The sequence below is a fragment of the Corvus moneduloides genome, chromosome 12 (assembly GCF_009650955.1).
Source record: "Corvus moneduloides isolate bCorMon1 chromosome 12, bCorMon1.pri, whole genome shotgun sequence".
Taxonomy (NCBI): domain Eukaryota; kingdom Metazoa; phylum Chordata; class Aves; order Passeriformes; family Corvidae; genus Corvus; species Corvus moneduloides.
Window position 1 is genome coordinate 2150183 of NC_045487.1, and position 17463 is coordinate 2167645.

Sequence of the window (17463 nt, forward strand, 5' to 3'; positions counted from 1 at the left end):
GGGGGACACCTGACATTTAGAGGCACAGAAAAAGCCGGGCTGGAGGCAAGCACAGCGTTCCTGTCAGCCTCAGGCCAAGGGGGCAGGATGCTGCGGCTTTTGGCTTCTCGTCAGGAGCTGGGATTCAGGCTGAGGACCCCAGGGTGGATCATGGGGAAGAATTGGCTTTTCCACAGGCGGCTCAGCAAGATCCCTGCCCAGGTAAAGCATGGAATGTCTGCCGAGTGAGAGTCTGCCCCTTGCTGAGCTGCCAGAGGAGTGGGGTAGGAAGCAGGACCCAGCTCATCAATCTCACCCTTGTCCTTTACACTCTGTACCCAGAGACAAATAAAATCATTTAAATAACTGTTTAATAGAGGAGAATCCAATTCCCAGCAAACGCTGCTCCGTGCCAGTCTCAAAGCTGTGGAGAGGAGCTCGGAGTCCTCAGAGAGGGGCTCTTCATCAGGAACTGGTATGACAGGACAAGGGGAAACGGCTTCAAACTGAAAGAGAGTGGGGTTAGGTAGGATATTGGGAAGAAATTCCTCCCTGTGAGGGTGGGGAGGCCCTGGCACAGGGTGCCCAGAGAAGCTGTGGCTGCCCCTGGATCCCTGGAAGTGTCAGGGTCAGGTTGGAGCAGCCTGGGGTAGTGGGAGGTGTCCCTGCCCATGGCAGGGGTGGATTGGGATGAATTTTAAGGTCCTTTCCAACCCAAACCATTCCATGATTCAATGATTGGCGGCAGTGTGCAGGAAATTTCAGCCCATCAGGTGGCATTTCCCTTGGCAAAAGGCTCCCAAAAACCAATAAAAGCCAAAGAAAAAAGCAAACAGCCCAGAGCCTGGCAAATGTGCCAGTGGTGACATGGAGTTTGACACTCCCATGGCTACCTGGGCATTTTTTGCCTCGCAACACAGAGCAAAAACCAGGCTGAGATGTGCCAGACCATAAAAACCGTACTGGACCAGTATTCCCCGGTATCCCCTGAGGGTTACCTGAGCCCCTCAGGTGAATTTTACCTGTAAGAGTAAGGCACAGTCAAACACAGACCTCTGGAAGTGAAAGCCAGTCCTGAAATTCAGCAGGTCTCTTCTGAAATCCCTTTAAAACCGTTTTACTTTTAGAATCCCAGTTTCCACAGCAACAAGACACACAGCTCTCTGCGGAGTTTGGGGCTATAAATAACCCCAAGATCTATAGTTGTGATATTAGCTATGAGGGCTTAAAAAAAAAAAATGAATTGCATGTGGTAATGAAGGGAAAAGCTCAGCGCTGAAAGGAAACAAATTTAACGAGGAAAAGATGGTTCCTAACTCAGTTTAGAGCACAGCTTTGAACAAAGGAAAGCTGCTCCTGGTAAGATCCTGCCTTTTCTGAGAGTCAGATGGATTTCAGTCGGATTTTTGGGAGCAGTGCTTTACAATCTCCCTTTTACCTGTGTTTAAACTGTGTTGTCTCAAGAAAAGAAGGGGGAAATGGCAATTAGGTGTGGTTTTCCCAGCCTTGCTCGTTGTGGGGAAGCAATCAGGAGGTAACACCGAGCCAGGTTTAAGCACAGCCTGACCCTTGCCTGCCCCAGCAGCCCCTCCATCCCTCTTTGGGGAAGGATGTCTCCATGTGCTAACTTTAAACCAGCCTTTTAATCCTAATTGCTCCTCTGACCCGGGAGGATCAGGACCGCCCGCAGGGAAGATGCTATTCCTCGGGATGCAGTCAGAGGGCAGGAATTTGGTCTGCTGGCCCCAGAGAAGTGCTGGCCTTCCCCCTTGACATCAGCGTGTAAACAAAGGCACAATCCCATGAGGGAGGATAAATATTGGCCGCGCTGGAAGCAAAGAGGAAATTAAATAACCATCACATGGCGTAAAAAGCAGCTCGTCAGGGGAGGGGGGGACTGGTGGCTCGGAGCTGGCAGAACAGATTTGTATACAGTAGTGAGGAGGAGGAGATGAGGAAGGAGAAGAAAGGAAACACAAATCAAAGAGTTATTTGGAGTTTCCTCTCTTACAAGCAGAAGGTCCGTGTTATTCAAACAGACGCACCGCATGTCACCAGTTTGCTGCTGTTTGTTATTTTAAGGATGGTCTTAGGAAGAAAATAAATTCCACGCCGAGGCTCCTTTATACCCATTTTAGGCAGTCTGTGGAGACGAGCCCAAAGAGTGGGGTTGTGGAGATTCCTCCAGGCTGAGCTGCTGGTACATCCTCTGCTCTCTCTCCAGGAGGGAATTTCAGGGAATTGCTGGGAAGGAATCCCACAGCAGCTCCAGCTCGGGGCAGGCTGGGGCAGGAACCCACCAGCAGCACTGTGGAGCTGCATCGCTGCTGCTCCTTCCCAAGGGCCCCAAAGAATTGGGAGAAAAAGGTGGCTGGCACAACATGGATAGGCAAAATCCAGCAGAACCTGGAAATGGGAAGCTGCTCTCTGGCCAGCAATTGCTACTCAGTCCTGAGTGGAGACACCTCTGCCTGGGGCTGGGGGGACAGAGGACTCTGCAACAAGAGTGGAATAATTCATTTAAATGTGATCCCTTCAAGTCCAACCTGGGATCTGAGCATCCATCTGGGTCCTCTCTGGCCTCACCACCAGCTGGAAAAATTCAGTGGATGATGATCTGCAGTGGTGCCTCTCCAAAGGAATTGGCCTTGCAGCCTAGGATAAAGCAGGGAGCAGAACGACGTTGGAGTGTCCCCTGAGCCACACCAGAATCAGGGTTTGTTTCTCCTGAAGGTGTTGGTTTGTCCATGGGGAGAAAAGTGAGATATAAAACACATTTTTCTGCTCCCCAACACATGGTCTGGCAGAGATCTGCTGTTGATGTGACACAGGCACCAGTTTGGTGTCTTTTTCTAATATTGCCACACTCGGAGCTGTAGGAATTTCTGGTGGGAAAGAACCAGCACAAACACTATCCATATACAGAAAAAAAAAAAAAAAAAAAAAAAAATTAAATGCCCAGCTGCAATTGCTGGGCTCAGAGTGCAAATATATAATTCCAGCACCTCCTGGCCTAGTGACATTTCTGGATGGATTGTGTTTTCCAAAGGGTTTTCAAGCTTCGCTCTTCCTCTGGATAAAAGCAAAGCAAAAGGAGACATGAAAAACCTTTCCCTTCAGAGAACACATCGGGCACAGGACATGCCGTGGGACTGGTGGAACATTTCTGTCCCTGTGATTAACTGAGCAGCACGCAGGACATTTCAGAAGCTGTTTTAATAGAAGGCACAAAGAATTGGAATCAGTAAGAAATAGTAAAAGGAAAAGAAAACATGAGGCATTGCAGAGGGAGCAGGCACCAGGCCCATTCTCTGAGGGCTCTGTCCTGCTCCCACTGAAATCAAAAGGAGTTTTAGAGTTGGCTGCAGTGGGAACAGGAACGGTCCTTAAGGCACTAATTAGTACAGCTGGCTGAATAATGCATAATGAACAGTTCATTCAGCTAATTTCATCTCTTTTTCTATTCATGACTTGCCCGTGAACCAATCCCAATTTTCTCATTTTGGTCGTCATTCAGAAGCTATTTGTGGGTTTCTTCAGGAAATCATCCCCAGCGTGCATCCCAACATGTAAATATTGGGAATTTGCACAGAAGTGTTTAAGTGTGGGACCTGCAGGTGGGACTGGGGACATCAGCTCTCTAAAGGTGGGCTGGGAGAGCTGGGGCTGCTCAGCCTGGAGAGGAGAAGGCTCCAGGGAGACCTTAGAACCCCTCCCAGTGCCTAAAGGGGCTCCAAGGGGAACTTTGGACAGGGACATGGAATGACAGGATGGGGGAATGGCTTCCCACTGCCAGAGGGCAGGGAGAGATGGGATACTGGGAAGGAATTGTTCCCTGTGAGGGTGGGCAGGCCCTGGCACAGGGTGCCCAGAGCAGCTGTGGCTGCCCCTGGATCCCTGGCAGTGTCCCAGGCCACGTTTGAGCAACCTGGGACAGTGGGTTGGAATGGGATGAGCTTTAACTCCTTTCCAACCCAAACCATTGTTTCATTCTTGCCCAAGCTGATTTTCTACAACCAAGCGCAGCAAGAATTTCAAATGTTGCAAAGAAACACTGAACTTTACATCCATATTCAGGACATCCTTGGGCACTTTCCTTTTCTTCCTCGTCCTTTCTCCTCCAGCATTTTAGATGGATCTAGCTGGTTATTGGAATACTGACCCAAGCAGCAAGAGAAGAGATATGATGTAAAAACACCTCAAGGAATGTCACTGGAATAATCAAGTAAATACTTCCAGATTTTCCTTTCCAGCTCTGAAGTGTTTTGGCTTTAACAAGGAGTAAATTAACATTGTGTAATGGATGGGGGCTGGAATCCGCCTGTGGATCACAGAGGACAGCTCCATGCTAGGTTGCTGCCCATCCCTAATTTGGTAAAGTCACCCAAAATGTGACTTTGCTGGGGTAAGATTTAAGTAAGGAACTATTCCAAACAGGAATGCAAAGGAAATAGCTGCCCTGTGATGGGGCAGGGGGGCCAGGCTGAGGCATCCCTGTCCTTCCAGCCAGGAGAGGCTGGGACAGGCCTAAGCACTGGCAGGGAAAGACAGAGAAACCCAAATATGTTTCTTTCGCAGCAGTTCCTGAGACAGATGCACGGAGCGAGGGAAGGGAGCTAGGAAATGTTTTTGGCAGCCAGGCACTGTGGATTGTCACGCTGAAGGACGTGAAAAAGCCAGAAGGGCATCCTGGCTGTCCCAGAGGAATGTGCCAGCACTGCTGGAAGGGACACGGGGGACACACGGGGCAAGGGATGTTCAGGGCTGCTCACGCTTTGAATTTTAAAAGGTGACAGACGAGGCAGGGCGTGATTGAGGGGGGATCTTCGCTGAGGGAGAGGAGAGCCAGTCTCTTATGCCTCCAGCTGGAAAAAAACCTCTGGAAAATCCGCATTTACAGAGCCTTCTGTGCGTGTCGGGGTCCATCGGCAGAGGGCAGCGACACTCGCAGGCACACGCTCATCGCTGGCAGCCTTCAATCCATCCCGCTCCTGCTGCTGCCACAGCAAGGACACCTTCCCCACCCTGCCCAAACCAAACCGGGCTTAATCCTTGAAAATCAAACCCCAAGGGATGCTGCAGACCCGGCATGTGGCCGCTTTTTGGTTTGGGGTCTGGGGTTTTTTTCCCCCCTCTTCCCAAAGCCCACGTGGTATTTTTCTCTGAGCTTCAAAGCCGGGGTTTGTTTGTTTTTTCAAGCCCGAGAGCTCCGATTCCAGCATCTGCGTGAAAGCCGACAGGAAATAACCCGTGTGCACAGAAGTAGTTGGGAGAACATGCAAGGGCAATATTTATCTTCCCCTTCCGTGGATCGGAGTGGAGACACGCAAGGCTCCAGCTGCTGCCACTCACTGCATCCCGGCAGGAAAGGACAGGGAGGGGTTTGGGGTGGAGCCGCAGGGTGAAAGGATTTCGGTGTGGGTTGGGAGAGCTGGGCGTCAGGCAGGGCAGAACGGCAATGAGGAGGAAGGTTTGGAACAAGGCAGCCAGGAAGGGGATAAAGGGAGAGGAAGGGGATGATCAGCGTCGGGAAATTTGGGAGAGGTGGGATAGAGCAAGGAGGTAGCGCTGAGTATCTCCAAAGGAGCCAGCAGCTCCAGGTGAAGGGCACAGAGATCGCGCTCTAAACAACCCAAAATTGGTCTGTCAGCTTTTATGTTCATCCATGTACAGAGTGGGCTTTCAGCTCAGATCATCCTGGGAAAGCATTCCATCCCAAAAAAGAGGGAAAGCTGGTTTGGCATGGAACCCACCCGGGGGAAGTCTGCCCATCACAGCTGACTCATACCCGAGACAGCAGTGGGTTCATCCCTGGCTTTGCAAGTCATTTTGGTAGAAGATCTGGGATTTCCAGGCTGGATTTCTGGCAGAAGTGCTAAGGTTTAAGCCACATTTAGGAGGTTTAAAATGTCAAACGTCATTAAATGGGCAGAAGTTTTTGCAAGTGTTGAACAGCCTCCTAAAGGCTCCTAAATGTGATGGGAAAAAGCTCTGAGAAGGTCCCTGTGGAGGAGTTCTGTGGGCTGGGAGCATTGGGCACTTGATGGATGTGGGTAACTCAACTGGTCTTTTATCCAGCAGCCTCCCAAACAAATCTCCTCCTTTTCCATGGTAGAGATTCTTATTTCCATTGTCTCTGTGGATGGACACAGGAGTGAACGATCTCCTTTCACACTGGACTCAGTTCCCCACCTCACACTGAATTATTTCAGTTAATTTTTATAGGCTTTTGGCCGTTCCGTATCGTGTGGAGTCAAACTCCCAGGAAGGATTTATCTGGGTGGATTTGGCTACAGTGGCTTTGAGGTGCTGCTTGAAGGGAAAGAAGAACTTCAGCCAAGCTCCTTGGTTTAACAGGATTGAGGAAATCCAAGCAGGAGAATTCGGACCCTTACAACAGCAGGTAAAACTGAGGTGTTGAAGGACTGGAGCCTCTCTCAGTCCTCAGCTGCCTGCAACACGCAGTAACAGCCTCTGCATGCTCTGAAAATACAAAAAGAGGAAAATTAGTTGTTTTTTACTGATTACTCCGGCACAGAATCTTTCCCAGTTGTTTCAAGCATGTACCAAGAGAGTTTTCAGGGAGAACAGGCAGGACATGGGATGATCTGGGGGTGAAATGAGGAGTTTGGTGTCCTGTGCTTGCAGGAGGAACAAGGCTGCACAGGCACCCCAGAACGACCTTCACTCCCAACCCACTGCCTGGACAAGTGGTAACATGAGCTCTTACACAGTTGATTTATCTCCCTGAAGGCGATTCCTGGCTCTGCCCCTGGATAGCCAGGAATTCTTGGTGACAGAATTATATGTCATGCCCCTTTTGGTTCCCTCAGGCTTCACCCAAAGCCACTTCTAATCAGAGAAAAGGCTCCCAGTTCATGTAATACACTTCAGGTTAGGGTTTGTTTTGCTGTCCGGCATAAAAGACAAAAAACTTCTGGCTGTAAACCACAGAATCACTCTTTTGAAACAAAATTCTCATTCAAACTTTTATTTAAACTCAGGCTTAGATCTGGTTCCCAAGCAGAAAGTTTCAACCTTCTTCACCTTGCTACAGAAACCCGACTTTGAGCACAGCGTGGTGCTTTCAGGATGGATTAGTGGATAAAGGATGCGCTTTCAGGATGGATAAAGACATCAATATAAGCAGAAAGGCCACCAAAGAACTCATTGTGCCCATGCCAACAGCCTGGCCCGTGCTAGAACTCAATGCAGACCTTTCCTAAGGGACTGAGAGCACTTCCTCTGTTTTCCACACATCCCTTCCTCCCATGGACAAGGCTGGGCACGACAGGAAAAGGAAGCACATATGGAAGCACTCCGTGACGGATCACTGCACGGAAAGGACACAGAGAGGCTGCGGGATTGTCAAGGACCCTCTCTCAGCAGGAGTCTGCAACAGAAGCAGGGCTGTGTCTCTTTACAATGTGTGACATTATGCAGCCCCCGTCTGTGTCCTCTGCCTGCTGACTCCTGCATTTCAGTGGGACTCCAATAAATGCAGTCGATGGCCCGCGATATTCCACAGGGAAATAAAAAAGGATAAACTACCAGCATTTGGAATGTTTGTGGTGCAGCAGTTCGTCTCAGCAAGGTGTATAATGAGATTTCCAACAAAGCATCACCCAGAGGAATGAGACCTTTTCTCTTCTGTGATACCGACATAAGTGGTCACACAACTCATGTGACAGCCCACATTTGGGCATCTGCACATCCCATAAAGATCAACTCGAGATAAAATGCAATTTTGCCTTTAAAAACATCAATGTTGAGTCTTTTGTTAATCTACGGCGCAGCAACATTGCACTTGTGAAAATAAAACACACGGTCCATCTTCCGAGATTACCATCATATAAAAACCAAGCCTGGACTAATTCGCTGCCTGCCTGGGGCTGCATTTAAAAATGTTATTCCTGGCTTGTCCCACTTAAAGATCTTCACCTGTGTCATTCATCCAGCTGATGTGCAGTCTGGCTACTGGGCTACCACAGCCAAGCAGCCGAGTCCCGTGGAAAAAACACCATGAAAACCAGAAATTGTGCGTCCACCTCTTGGCCGCCTGATGCCGTCCGTGCAATCCACAGGCAGATCTGCAGCCGACAACTCTGCTAGAAAATGTGCATTGCTACGTCGCTGCCAGCCAGAATCCCGGTTTAGAATGGAGAGTGGGAATGTGGGGGGTGAAAAAATGATCTTTTTGAGAGGTCTTTAGCGTCTCTTTTGTTTCCACACTGCATTTAAAGACAATCTGGAGTCAGGTGCCAAACTGGCGTTGACTGTGGTTGGGCTGGTGGTGGCTCAGGGAAGCACCTCTGCCAAAAGCGTTATGGGGGTTTTGGCATCACCGCCCAGCAGCAGCTCAGGCTGCATCCCTGAGGCTCTTTGTCATCCTAAAACAACGGCTGAGGAAGGAAAGCATTGTAGACATTCCCTTTTCTACTCCATAAGGCTCCTCGTGGCTGGAATGAGGCGTTTAGACTGAAAAGGCAGGGAAAAGGCACCTACTGCCCCCACGGGAGTGAGCAAAGAGCACGGGCAGCACTCGGAGTCAGGGGACACACTGCAAATGCACCGGCCATGAAGGAGAGAAGGAAGAAGGTGCTTACACACGATTTGGGATGGCAGGATGCACCTTGAGGCTCCTCTCCAGCCTGCAAGAATAACCCTGCGGGGAGGACAGGAGCCCCAGGCCCAAACCCGTCAACTCTGACAGGTCAGCTGGAGCAGGGCAAGGCACGGCTCTGCCCTGAGAGGGGTCACCGCCCCTCAGAGACCCCCGGGGCAGAGGCGGCCGCAGCCGCAACCGCTCCGCACCCGCGGGCGACCACACACAAAAGGGAGCTGCGCCCGCCCCTCCCCTATTTAAGGGCCCCTCCGACCAATCAGCGCCAGGGGCGGGGCTAAACGGGACGATTGACAAGCCCCCGAGACCCCGCTCCCGAGCGCGCGGGAGGGGGCGGGGACAAGCGCGGCCGCAGCCAATCGCTATCAGCGGGCGGGCGGCTCGGCCAATCAGCGCTGCGGGGGGCGTGTCCCGCCGCGGGGTCAGGCCGGGAGCGAAGGCGCCCGTCGCTCCCTGTTCCTCCCGCTCCGCTCGCGGCCGAGCCTCCTCACCGCGGGATCCCTCCGCCTGCGCGCAGCGGCCGGCGGGGTGTGCGCGCCGCTCCGTGCCCCTCCGCCCGGGAGGGATTATTTCCCGCGGTCGCGGCGGCGGGGCGGCCCCGGCGGGGCCGAGGGATGGAGGCACCGGGCGCCCGCCGGAGGGACGGAGGAGCCGCCCCGTGAGGGAGGAACGGGAGCGCAGCGGCCTCCTCGGGGCCGCCGGCGGGCGGGGACCCCGCGGCCAGGCCGCGCCTCAGCGCTCGGGCCTGCGCCGCCCTCAGCGGGGCCCGGCCCGGCCCTGCCCGCCCGGGGCTGCCCCAGGCCGGGTGTGCGAGCCCCGGCCGGGGCGTGCTCGGCGCGGGGCACCATGGTGGAGAAGCGGTGCCCGCGGCTGCAGCGGGACGGCGTGTACCGCTGGTTCTCCGAGCTGCCCTCCCCGCAGCGCGTGGAGTTCCTGTGCGGCCTCCTGGACCTGTGCATCCCGCTGGAGCTGCGCTTCCTGGGCGCCTGCCTGGAGGACCTGGCCCGCAAGGATTATCACTCCCTGCGCGACTCCGAGATCAAGGCCAACAACCCCGCCGACCTGGGCAGCCTCACCAACCTGACGGACGAGGTGGTGCGCAGCAAACTCCTGGTGTCCCTCGCCCTGCTCGGCTCTGCCCACCGGGAGGCCGCCGGGGTCCTGTTCCGCACCCTCACCCACATCGACTCGGTTATCAACAACTACGGGCTGCAGCTCAACGAGGGCCGCACGGGGGATGAGTTCCTGTTGCTCTTCACCATGGCATCCAACCACCCGGCGTTCAGCTTCCACCAGAAGCAGGTGCTGAGGCAGGAGCTCACCCAGATCCAGAGTCTCATGGCCAGCACCAGCAAGAATCCCAGCACCTCTACACTCAACACCATGGCAACCTATCCTGGCTGCCATAAGGTGGGTATCCTGCTTTTTCCACGCTGGAATGGCACTGGGCTGTGTCTTCCGCTCTCATTTGAAACCGTGCTTTAGCACGGCGATAAATGGCAGCTTCAGAGGCTAGCAGTTGGTTGATGATGGGGATGGTCAGCTGAGGGCAGAGCGAGGGGATGGATGGAGTTCTTACGAGCTTGTGACATTTAAATGAGAAGGGGTTCACAAGCAGATCAACAGCAGCAATATAAGCCTTCCCTGATTGCTTCTCAAAGCTGGGGGGAACAGTCCTGCCAGCTGCATGGAGAAGCAGTGATTTAGGAAGGGAAACAAATGTATCTCTAGATAAGAGCATCTGTTTGAAAGTTCCCCTCGAAAAAGTTGGCAAGGAGGAGTAGCTGTCCAGTGGCAAAGCATCTTGGTGAGCCTGGGTTTTGTGTAGACGGATGTGATGGCAAACATTCGGAGTTGCTGGTGTTAAGCTGAAAGAAATGTTGTCGTTTTCTGTCACTCTGCATCTCTCGGGTATTGATCCTGGTGTCGGGGTTCACCGTCATTAACTCGCTGTTCTTTCATTCAATTGCCAGCAGTTAGGCCAGACAGGAACGTTTTAAGATTTGCTGTAAGTAGATATGTGACTGCTTAATTGCTCTCAGCCTGCTACAAATTAGGGAGTCCGACTGTCTTTCTGCCTGATTTTAACCCGCTTGAAAGTTCAAACTAAGCACCAGCTTAGTGGATGCTTGTGAGAAGTTAACAGGCTGCAGCCTTTGAGGATGAGTGGATAATGTGTTACTCTGCTCTTGGGATAGGTGGGGAATACCTAAAAGCTGTAAAAACCCCTGTATTGGAGCAATATCCTAAATAAAGCTGTTTCTGAGGGCTCAGTAGAGATTTCACTAAGTTGAGCGTTGAATTCCAGACTGAGACAGAAATCTGTGCACAGTCTTCTTCTGCATACAAATTTCCTTCCAAATTCATGTTTCTTTAAACACCTCTGCTTTGTAAAATTGAGATGTGTTAAACTTCATCTTTTTCTTATTCTTCCCTTCCTGTCTTGTGCCTGTTCCTAACCTCCTGTAGTAAGGGGAAAGAACAAGGTATAGGCAAGCCTCTTAATTCAGCTGAAACCTTCATGTGGATAAAATGTAGCTGGAAAGAATATTTCACACAGGATGTAGAAGGGTTTAATTAACAGCAGAAAAAAGCTTCTTTTCAGATACTTTGCTTGCAGCTTCCCTTATTCAAATAATGCAGCCACCCTGGGTTGGAAAGGAAACAGTGTAAATCACATACAAGTTCCCCCAAAATAATGCCAGCCAAAAAAAAAAAAGATAAAATCAGGCAGGCAGGAAGGTTTTTGAGAGTCTTCTTTCCGAGCTGCAGGATTTATGGAGCTGAAAAACTCCGGCACTATTTATGTCAATCTAAGATGGACGGAGAATCCATCCTGCCATTTTTCCTGCCAGAAATAAGGCAGCCAGGATGGTCGCTTGATTTGTCTTTTCTTGTGAGCTCACTGAAGGGTTGTCTCTTTAAAAAGCACATTTTTATAGAAATCTGTGTTGAAGAATCCTGGTTGCTAAGTACAGAGTAGTGAGAGGGAACACAAAGGTGACTTTGCCTTCACAGTCTCTGAATGTGCATTTTGTTTGAAGTGATGCAGATTTCCTTCAGATTATTTTTTTTGTTGTCCTTGACTGGGTAATTCTGCTACTTTTAGAGTAAGCAGTTGGCTTAAACCAGGACTTGGATGAAGCAAGTGGAAAATACAATGTCTTTCTCCATTCAGCCCTGTTTAAATATGCACAAATAAATTCCAGCACGAAGGCCTTAGATCTTGTGGTGTTACCAAGTGATGTTGTGACAATCCTTGTGCTGTAACGTCACCTAGAAAAAGCAATGTGGATGTGGAGAGAAAGTGAGTGCTCTGGGCTGCTGGTTTTCCTCCTTGGAACTGGAGAATTCACTCCCTGGTGCCAGCACTTTCTTATGGCTCCTGTTGCTTTAGTCCAGCGTGAGCCACGCTGAGCTGGTGCTGGAAGCTGGATGTTAAAAAATGGGAGTTTCTGATGTTCAGGTCTCAATACACACCTCTCTGAGCCCAGTCTTAAGGAACTGGTCACCATCTGAGGTCCTGAAGAACTTTGGGAAGCTGGGATGGTGTGGATGTGAGATGGGTTGCAAACAGGGAGCTGTTTGTGAACTGGCTGAGTTACCTTACAGCTTTCCTCTTGTGAGGGTGGGAGTAGGGTGTAACTCTTGTGTAACTATACCTGCTCTACTGTTACAATTCTGATTTATGGATAACTTGTTTAGTCAGGGAGATGCAACAGAAATCTGAGCAGTGCTCTTTGTTCTCTTTGCAGAAACAAATGGGAATGTGCTGCTTCTGCTTAGCCAGTCCTATTAAAATATGCCCCAACCTGATACTCACTATAACCTTTTCCAGAGACCTGCAATCCTTTTTCCATCTCCTCTCTCATATTTTACAGTGAAATATCTCAAAATCAAATTGTTTAACAGTGAAGAGACTGAACAGTTGATACAAATTTACTGTCAATATTTCATGATTCCTCAAGTTGCTTTGGGGTAGGTGAGCACAGCTGAAGGTGGTCAGTGATGCAAACTGCTTCTTGCTGTTTCTTTTTACTGCCTGCAGTTGCTGACTGTGAGGAGGCATAAAACAGCTGCCCATATATTTTTTGTGCTTTTTGAGATGCTTCTTGCCTTATCTGAATCTTAAGTTTGAAGGAAAAAGTGGCTGTGGCTGGCTTTAAGTAGGTCAGTAATTATTAGATTCATGGTTTCTACCTGATGGTATAAAGTGAACATGGTTTCCTTGCCCTAAGGAGGGAAAATGCTGCCCTCTCTAAATTGCCTTGGACTCAGTGAGGATGGAATCATGGAATATCCTGAATTGGAAGGGACCCACAAAGATCATTGAATCCAGCTCCTGGTCCTGCCCAGGACATCCCAGCAATCCCCCCTGTGCCTTCTGGCTCTGCACAAGTCCCTGACAGGAGGGGGCAGCCGGGGGGGTCGGGCTCTGCTCGCAGGGAACAGGGACAGGAGGAGAGGGAACGGCCTCAGGCTGGGCCAGGGGAGGCTCAGGGTGGACAGCAGCAGGAATTTCCCCATGGAAAGGGAGCTCAGGCCTTGGAAGTGCCCAGAGAGGTTTGGAGTGCCCATCCCTGGAGGTGCCCAAGAAAGGACTGGAGTGGCACTGAGTGCTCTGGCCTGGGGACAAGGTGGGAATCAGGCACAGGTTGGACTCAGTGACCTTGGAGGTCTTTTCCAACCTCAGTGATGCTGTGATTCTCTGCTGGAGTGGATGGCAGGTGGAAACACAAATGTGAGCTTGGATTCTGTGAGCTACATGGATACTGGACATCATAATATGAATCTCTGCATGGACTTTTCCTCTCAAGAGCTCTACTGGCAGTAACTCTGAGGACAGAACTTCAGAACTAGGGAAGTTATTCGTGAATCTCTCACTCGGTTTCCTGGAGTTGTTTCCTCTCCTCATTGAGATCGTGCTGTAAAACCAGGGAAATAAGAGAATGCTTTGGGTACTCAGCACCTGCTCTGCTGTGACAAGAGCCCTTCAGTGCAGTCAGGGTGATGAGCCATCGGTTTAGATCAGATATTAGGAAGGAATTGTTCCCTGTGAGGGTGGGCAGGCCCTGGCACAGGGTGCCCAGAGAGGCTGTGGCTGCCCCTGGATCCCTGGAAGTGCCCAAGGCCAGGCTGGATGGGGCTTGGAGCAACCACAGCAGCGGCTGGAATGAGATGAGTTTTAAGGTCCCTCCCAACCCAAACCATTCCATAATTCTGTGATGATGATTCTGATCTGGTTGTGGGTTCAGCTGCAGAGGCAGGGTCAGAAATAGTCACCCTGAGTGCAGTTTGTTTGCAGCTGAAGGGAAATCAGGGGCAGTGACACTGTGGTTATGCGGCTGTTTCGGGTTGGAATCTTGTGAATGGGAAGGAGGGTTCTTGCCCAGTCAGCTTCCAAATACTGCATCAATGGCTATTTCAAGTGTATAGCATAAGGTGCTATTTTTCACTCATGCTAATTCCATAGGCTCCTCTGAAACTTCTAAATAACTCAAGGCTGTATATTGGGAGCTGTGGAGTTGCCCTGAGGGATCCATTTCAAACACCTTCACCTGTCTGCACTGTTTGTCTCAGGAGCATGAATGGACATAACTCCATTGAGAAATATTCTGATATTTTTATTTCACCAATGGAGTGATGAGTTATAAAGAACCATCACTTGCTGGGTTGAGACTGAGTCCTCAAGCCCTCACAGAGAAACCAATGCAGCTATTAAGTGATCTATGTCAGCTGCCTTTATGGCTTTTTTTTTTTTTTTTTTTTTTGAGCTTTATAGGGATAGAATAAATCGTGACAAACTTAATTTTTAGCCTCTTTACGGGTATTTTATGGATTTAGCAGATGACCATGTTAAGAGCAGTTGCTGGCTGGGATTAGAGGTATTTTACTCACTGATACCAGGAGTTGCTATCTCAGAATGTTCTCGCTTTCCAAACCATATGAATCCAACCTCAGGAGCTGTAGGGATAGGTCTTGTAGCTTCCAGCTGGTGACATTGCCAAGCCCTGCATGTCTTTTGCACATCCTGTGAGAATTTTGGGTACTCCAGGAAACACGGATTGCACATACCTCTTGATATTCCACTTAAAAAATGTGAGGCTTCCACTTCTGGCTCTTTTCTTACTTGTGGTTTTGTTCGAAATTTGAAGTGGTTCAGTCTCAAACCTGTAATATTTTCAGAAATGAGCTTTACATATAAAGGAATCCTTAGAAGACAATGGTCTTGGGTAGTAACAATATTAATTAGCACCAAATTCACTTTGCCTAATCATATGTTCTGTGCTGACCTTGAATTTAGGAACCTAAACGAGTTTGCCTGAGAAATGCACTGTGCGTCCAAACATCAGGGACAGAGCAGCCAAAAAAATGTGTGTTGAGCTAATAATGATGATTTTTTTTCCATGAACTGTTTTCCCATTTATTTTTGCATGGGCTGAATGAAGTTTTTGTTTTAAGAGTGCATTCCACTTCACTCTTTTAATTCACTCTTTTTTCTACTAATTACCTCGTAACTGTTAGTTGTCGTCAGTGAAGCAACACTGAAGTGGGCCTCATTCTTGTGGACTAAAGATTTCTGTTGGAAGGTGTTGGATGTTTTGGACTGTACCAGATCCAAACTGTCTTAATGGAATCAGTGCACGAGCTGGAGGAGATCCTGCAGCAGATCCTGGGTGGAGAGGCAGAGCCAGCAGCAGTTAACCACACCTCACAGGCATTCCAGGGGCTGACTTCAAAGGTGCTGAACAGCAGCCTTGTTTGGAAGTGTTCAACCATTTGGTTGAGTGGGTTTGTAATGTTTGAGTTGCTAAAACTGAGATCCTGTCACCCTCAGTGACAGTAGATACAGCCCTGCCTCTTCCTGGCAGGGCAGAGCTTGGCTTCTTCTGTCATCTTCAATATTCAAATACTCCACTGTCCATTTACTTGCACTGGAGTGCTTTTAATCCCTAAAGAAAGCAAATATGGTCCCAAGAACATACATAAGATTTCTCAGAGCCCACAGAATTTTATTATAGAAATGCTGGATCTAATTTGTCTGTGGAAACGAGAGCCATTGTCACGCTTCCACTCAAATTTGACTTCAGTCTTTGGCAAAAGAATTGGAGCCAGTTGAACTGAAGCTGTTCCCTCCTGACGTTTGAAATGGGCATTAATTCGAGCAAAAGGATGTTGATATGGTTCAGATCTGTGTTTCTTTGCATGGGGTTTCTAATAGCTAACTTCTAAATTCCTTGCTATTGCCTCATGCTGAACCCGAATTTTTCCATTGATTCCATTGGGATAATTATCCAGTAATCAGAATTGGAAGGGATAAACCTATTAACAGGTGTTCAGGCCAATACAGGGCTTCAGGGGTTTTGTGAATAGCTGAAGTGATCCAGAAATAATCAGATCAGTTACTGAAGAGCAAGATCTTAATTTGAATTACAGACCTCCCAATTCCTGATGATAAAGAGTGAAAGTGAACGCTTGTCACGTGTTTTATGAATTCTTCTCCGATACACGTCTTCTTTTATCACCATAAGTGGAAGAAAGAAGGACGTTGAGAGCCTGGAGTGTGTCCAGGGAAGGGAACGGAGCTGGGGAAGGGTCTGGAGCACGAGGAGAGGCTGAGGGAGCTGGGAAAGGGGCTCAGGCTGGAGCAAAGGAGGCTCAGGGGGGACCTTGTGGCTCTGCACAAGTCCCTGACAGGAGGGGGCAGCCGGGGGGGTCAGGCTCTGCTGGCAGGGAACAGGGACAGGAGGAGAGGGAACGGCCTCAGGCTGCTCCTGGGGAGGTTTAGGCTGGATATTGGGAAAAAATTCTTCATGGAAAGGGTGCTCAGGCATTGGAATGGGCTGCCCCGGGAAGTAGTGGAGTCACCATCTGTGGAAGTGCTCAAAAAACGTGTGGATGTGACACCTGGGGATATGGTTTGGTGGTGATCATGGTTGGACTTGGTGTCTCAGAGGTCCTTTCCAACCTTAATGACTCTGTGCTTCCATGGTTCTGAGTAGTTTTATTACACTCAAGCCATTACTTAAGTGAATATTGAGAAGGGGAAGGAGGGAGAAATAGAATTCAGTGGATTTGTGACCTGTCAAGATAATTTTTTTGTCAGTTGTTGCAGAAGAGAGGGGTGGTTAGCTTTTAGTGGCATCGGGAAGAAACAGGGTCACATTTGCACATCAGCGCTGGGATGTGGAGCAGCAGTGTCTGTTCCAAGGTCTGGTTATAAGCAGGGATTTGTTTTGATTTTGAGGTGCTTTGAATGATTGGTTTGTAAAATTCAGATTTGATGAGTTCAGTAATTCTATGGTACATTTATGTTCCTATTATTACCACCAGTGTTCACAATTCTTTAAGCAAAGGGTTTTTAGTGGAAATTAGTCTATAAAATCCAACCCAGACTTATTTTGGTCCATCTGTTCTCCTGAATTCATAAGGAGCCTTGGAGCAGGTGCGTGATTGTCCCGTAGTGTTTAAGTACCACATGCCTCATTTCATTCCAGAGAGTCTCCCAGGACAAAACCATCTGATCTATTATCCATTATCCCATTTCCCTGTGAATTGCCTCTTCACCCTTTGTTTTCCTTCTCTAGGAGAATAGGTGGATTTTGTAGCTGTTGAAACATGGAGGCACCTGGCTCTTACAGCTTTTTCAGGCTGTTGGAACCGCTTGAATTTCTAGCACAAACCAAACACTTCCAGTTGCATCCACGTCCAACAAAGCAACTGAATGTGTGTAAATTTAAGTGATGAGCACTTTACTGGGTATGTGGAAAGTGAGGGGCTGTTTGTGAGCACTTCTTAAACGTCCTCATGGAAGAGCTTGAATTTTCCAAAGGAGAAGGTTGGAATTTTCTTCTTCTGGT

General features: G+C 49.4%; 1 protein-coding gene across 1 annotated transcript in view; it reads left to right on the plus strand.

The window, feature by feature from the left end:
* Positions 1–9373: 9373 nt before the first annotated feature.
* The window catches only part of ZCCHC14 (zinc finger CCHC-type containing 14), a 49653-nt gene continuing 41563 nt past the window's right edge, over positions 9374–17463 (plus strand). The window contains exon 1 of the mRNA XM_032121451.1: positions 9374–10012. Within this exon, the coding sequence (XP_031977342.1) occupies positions 9449–10012 (564 nt within the window). The 5' untranslated portion in view covers positions 9374–9448. The remainder of the gene's footprint in view (positions 10013–17463) is intronic.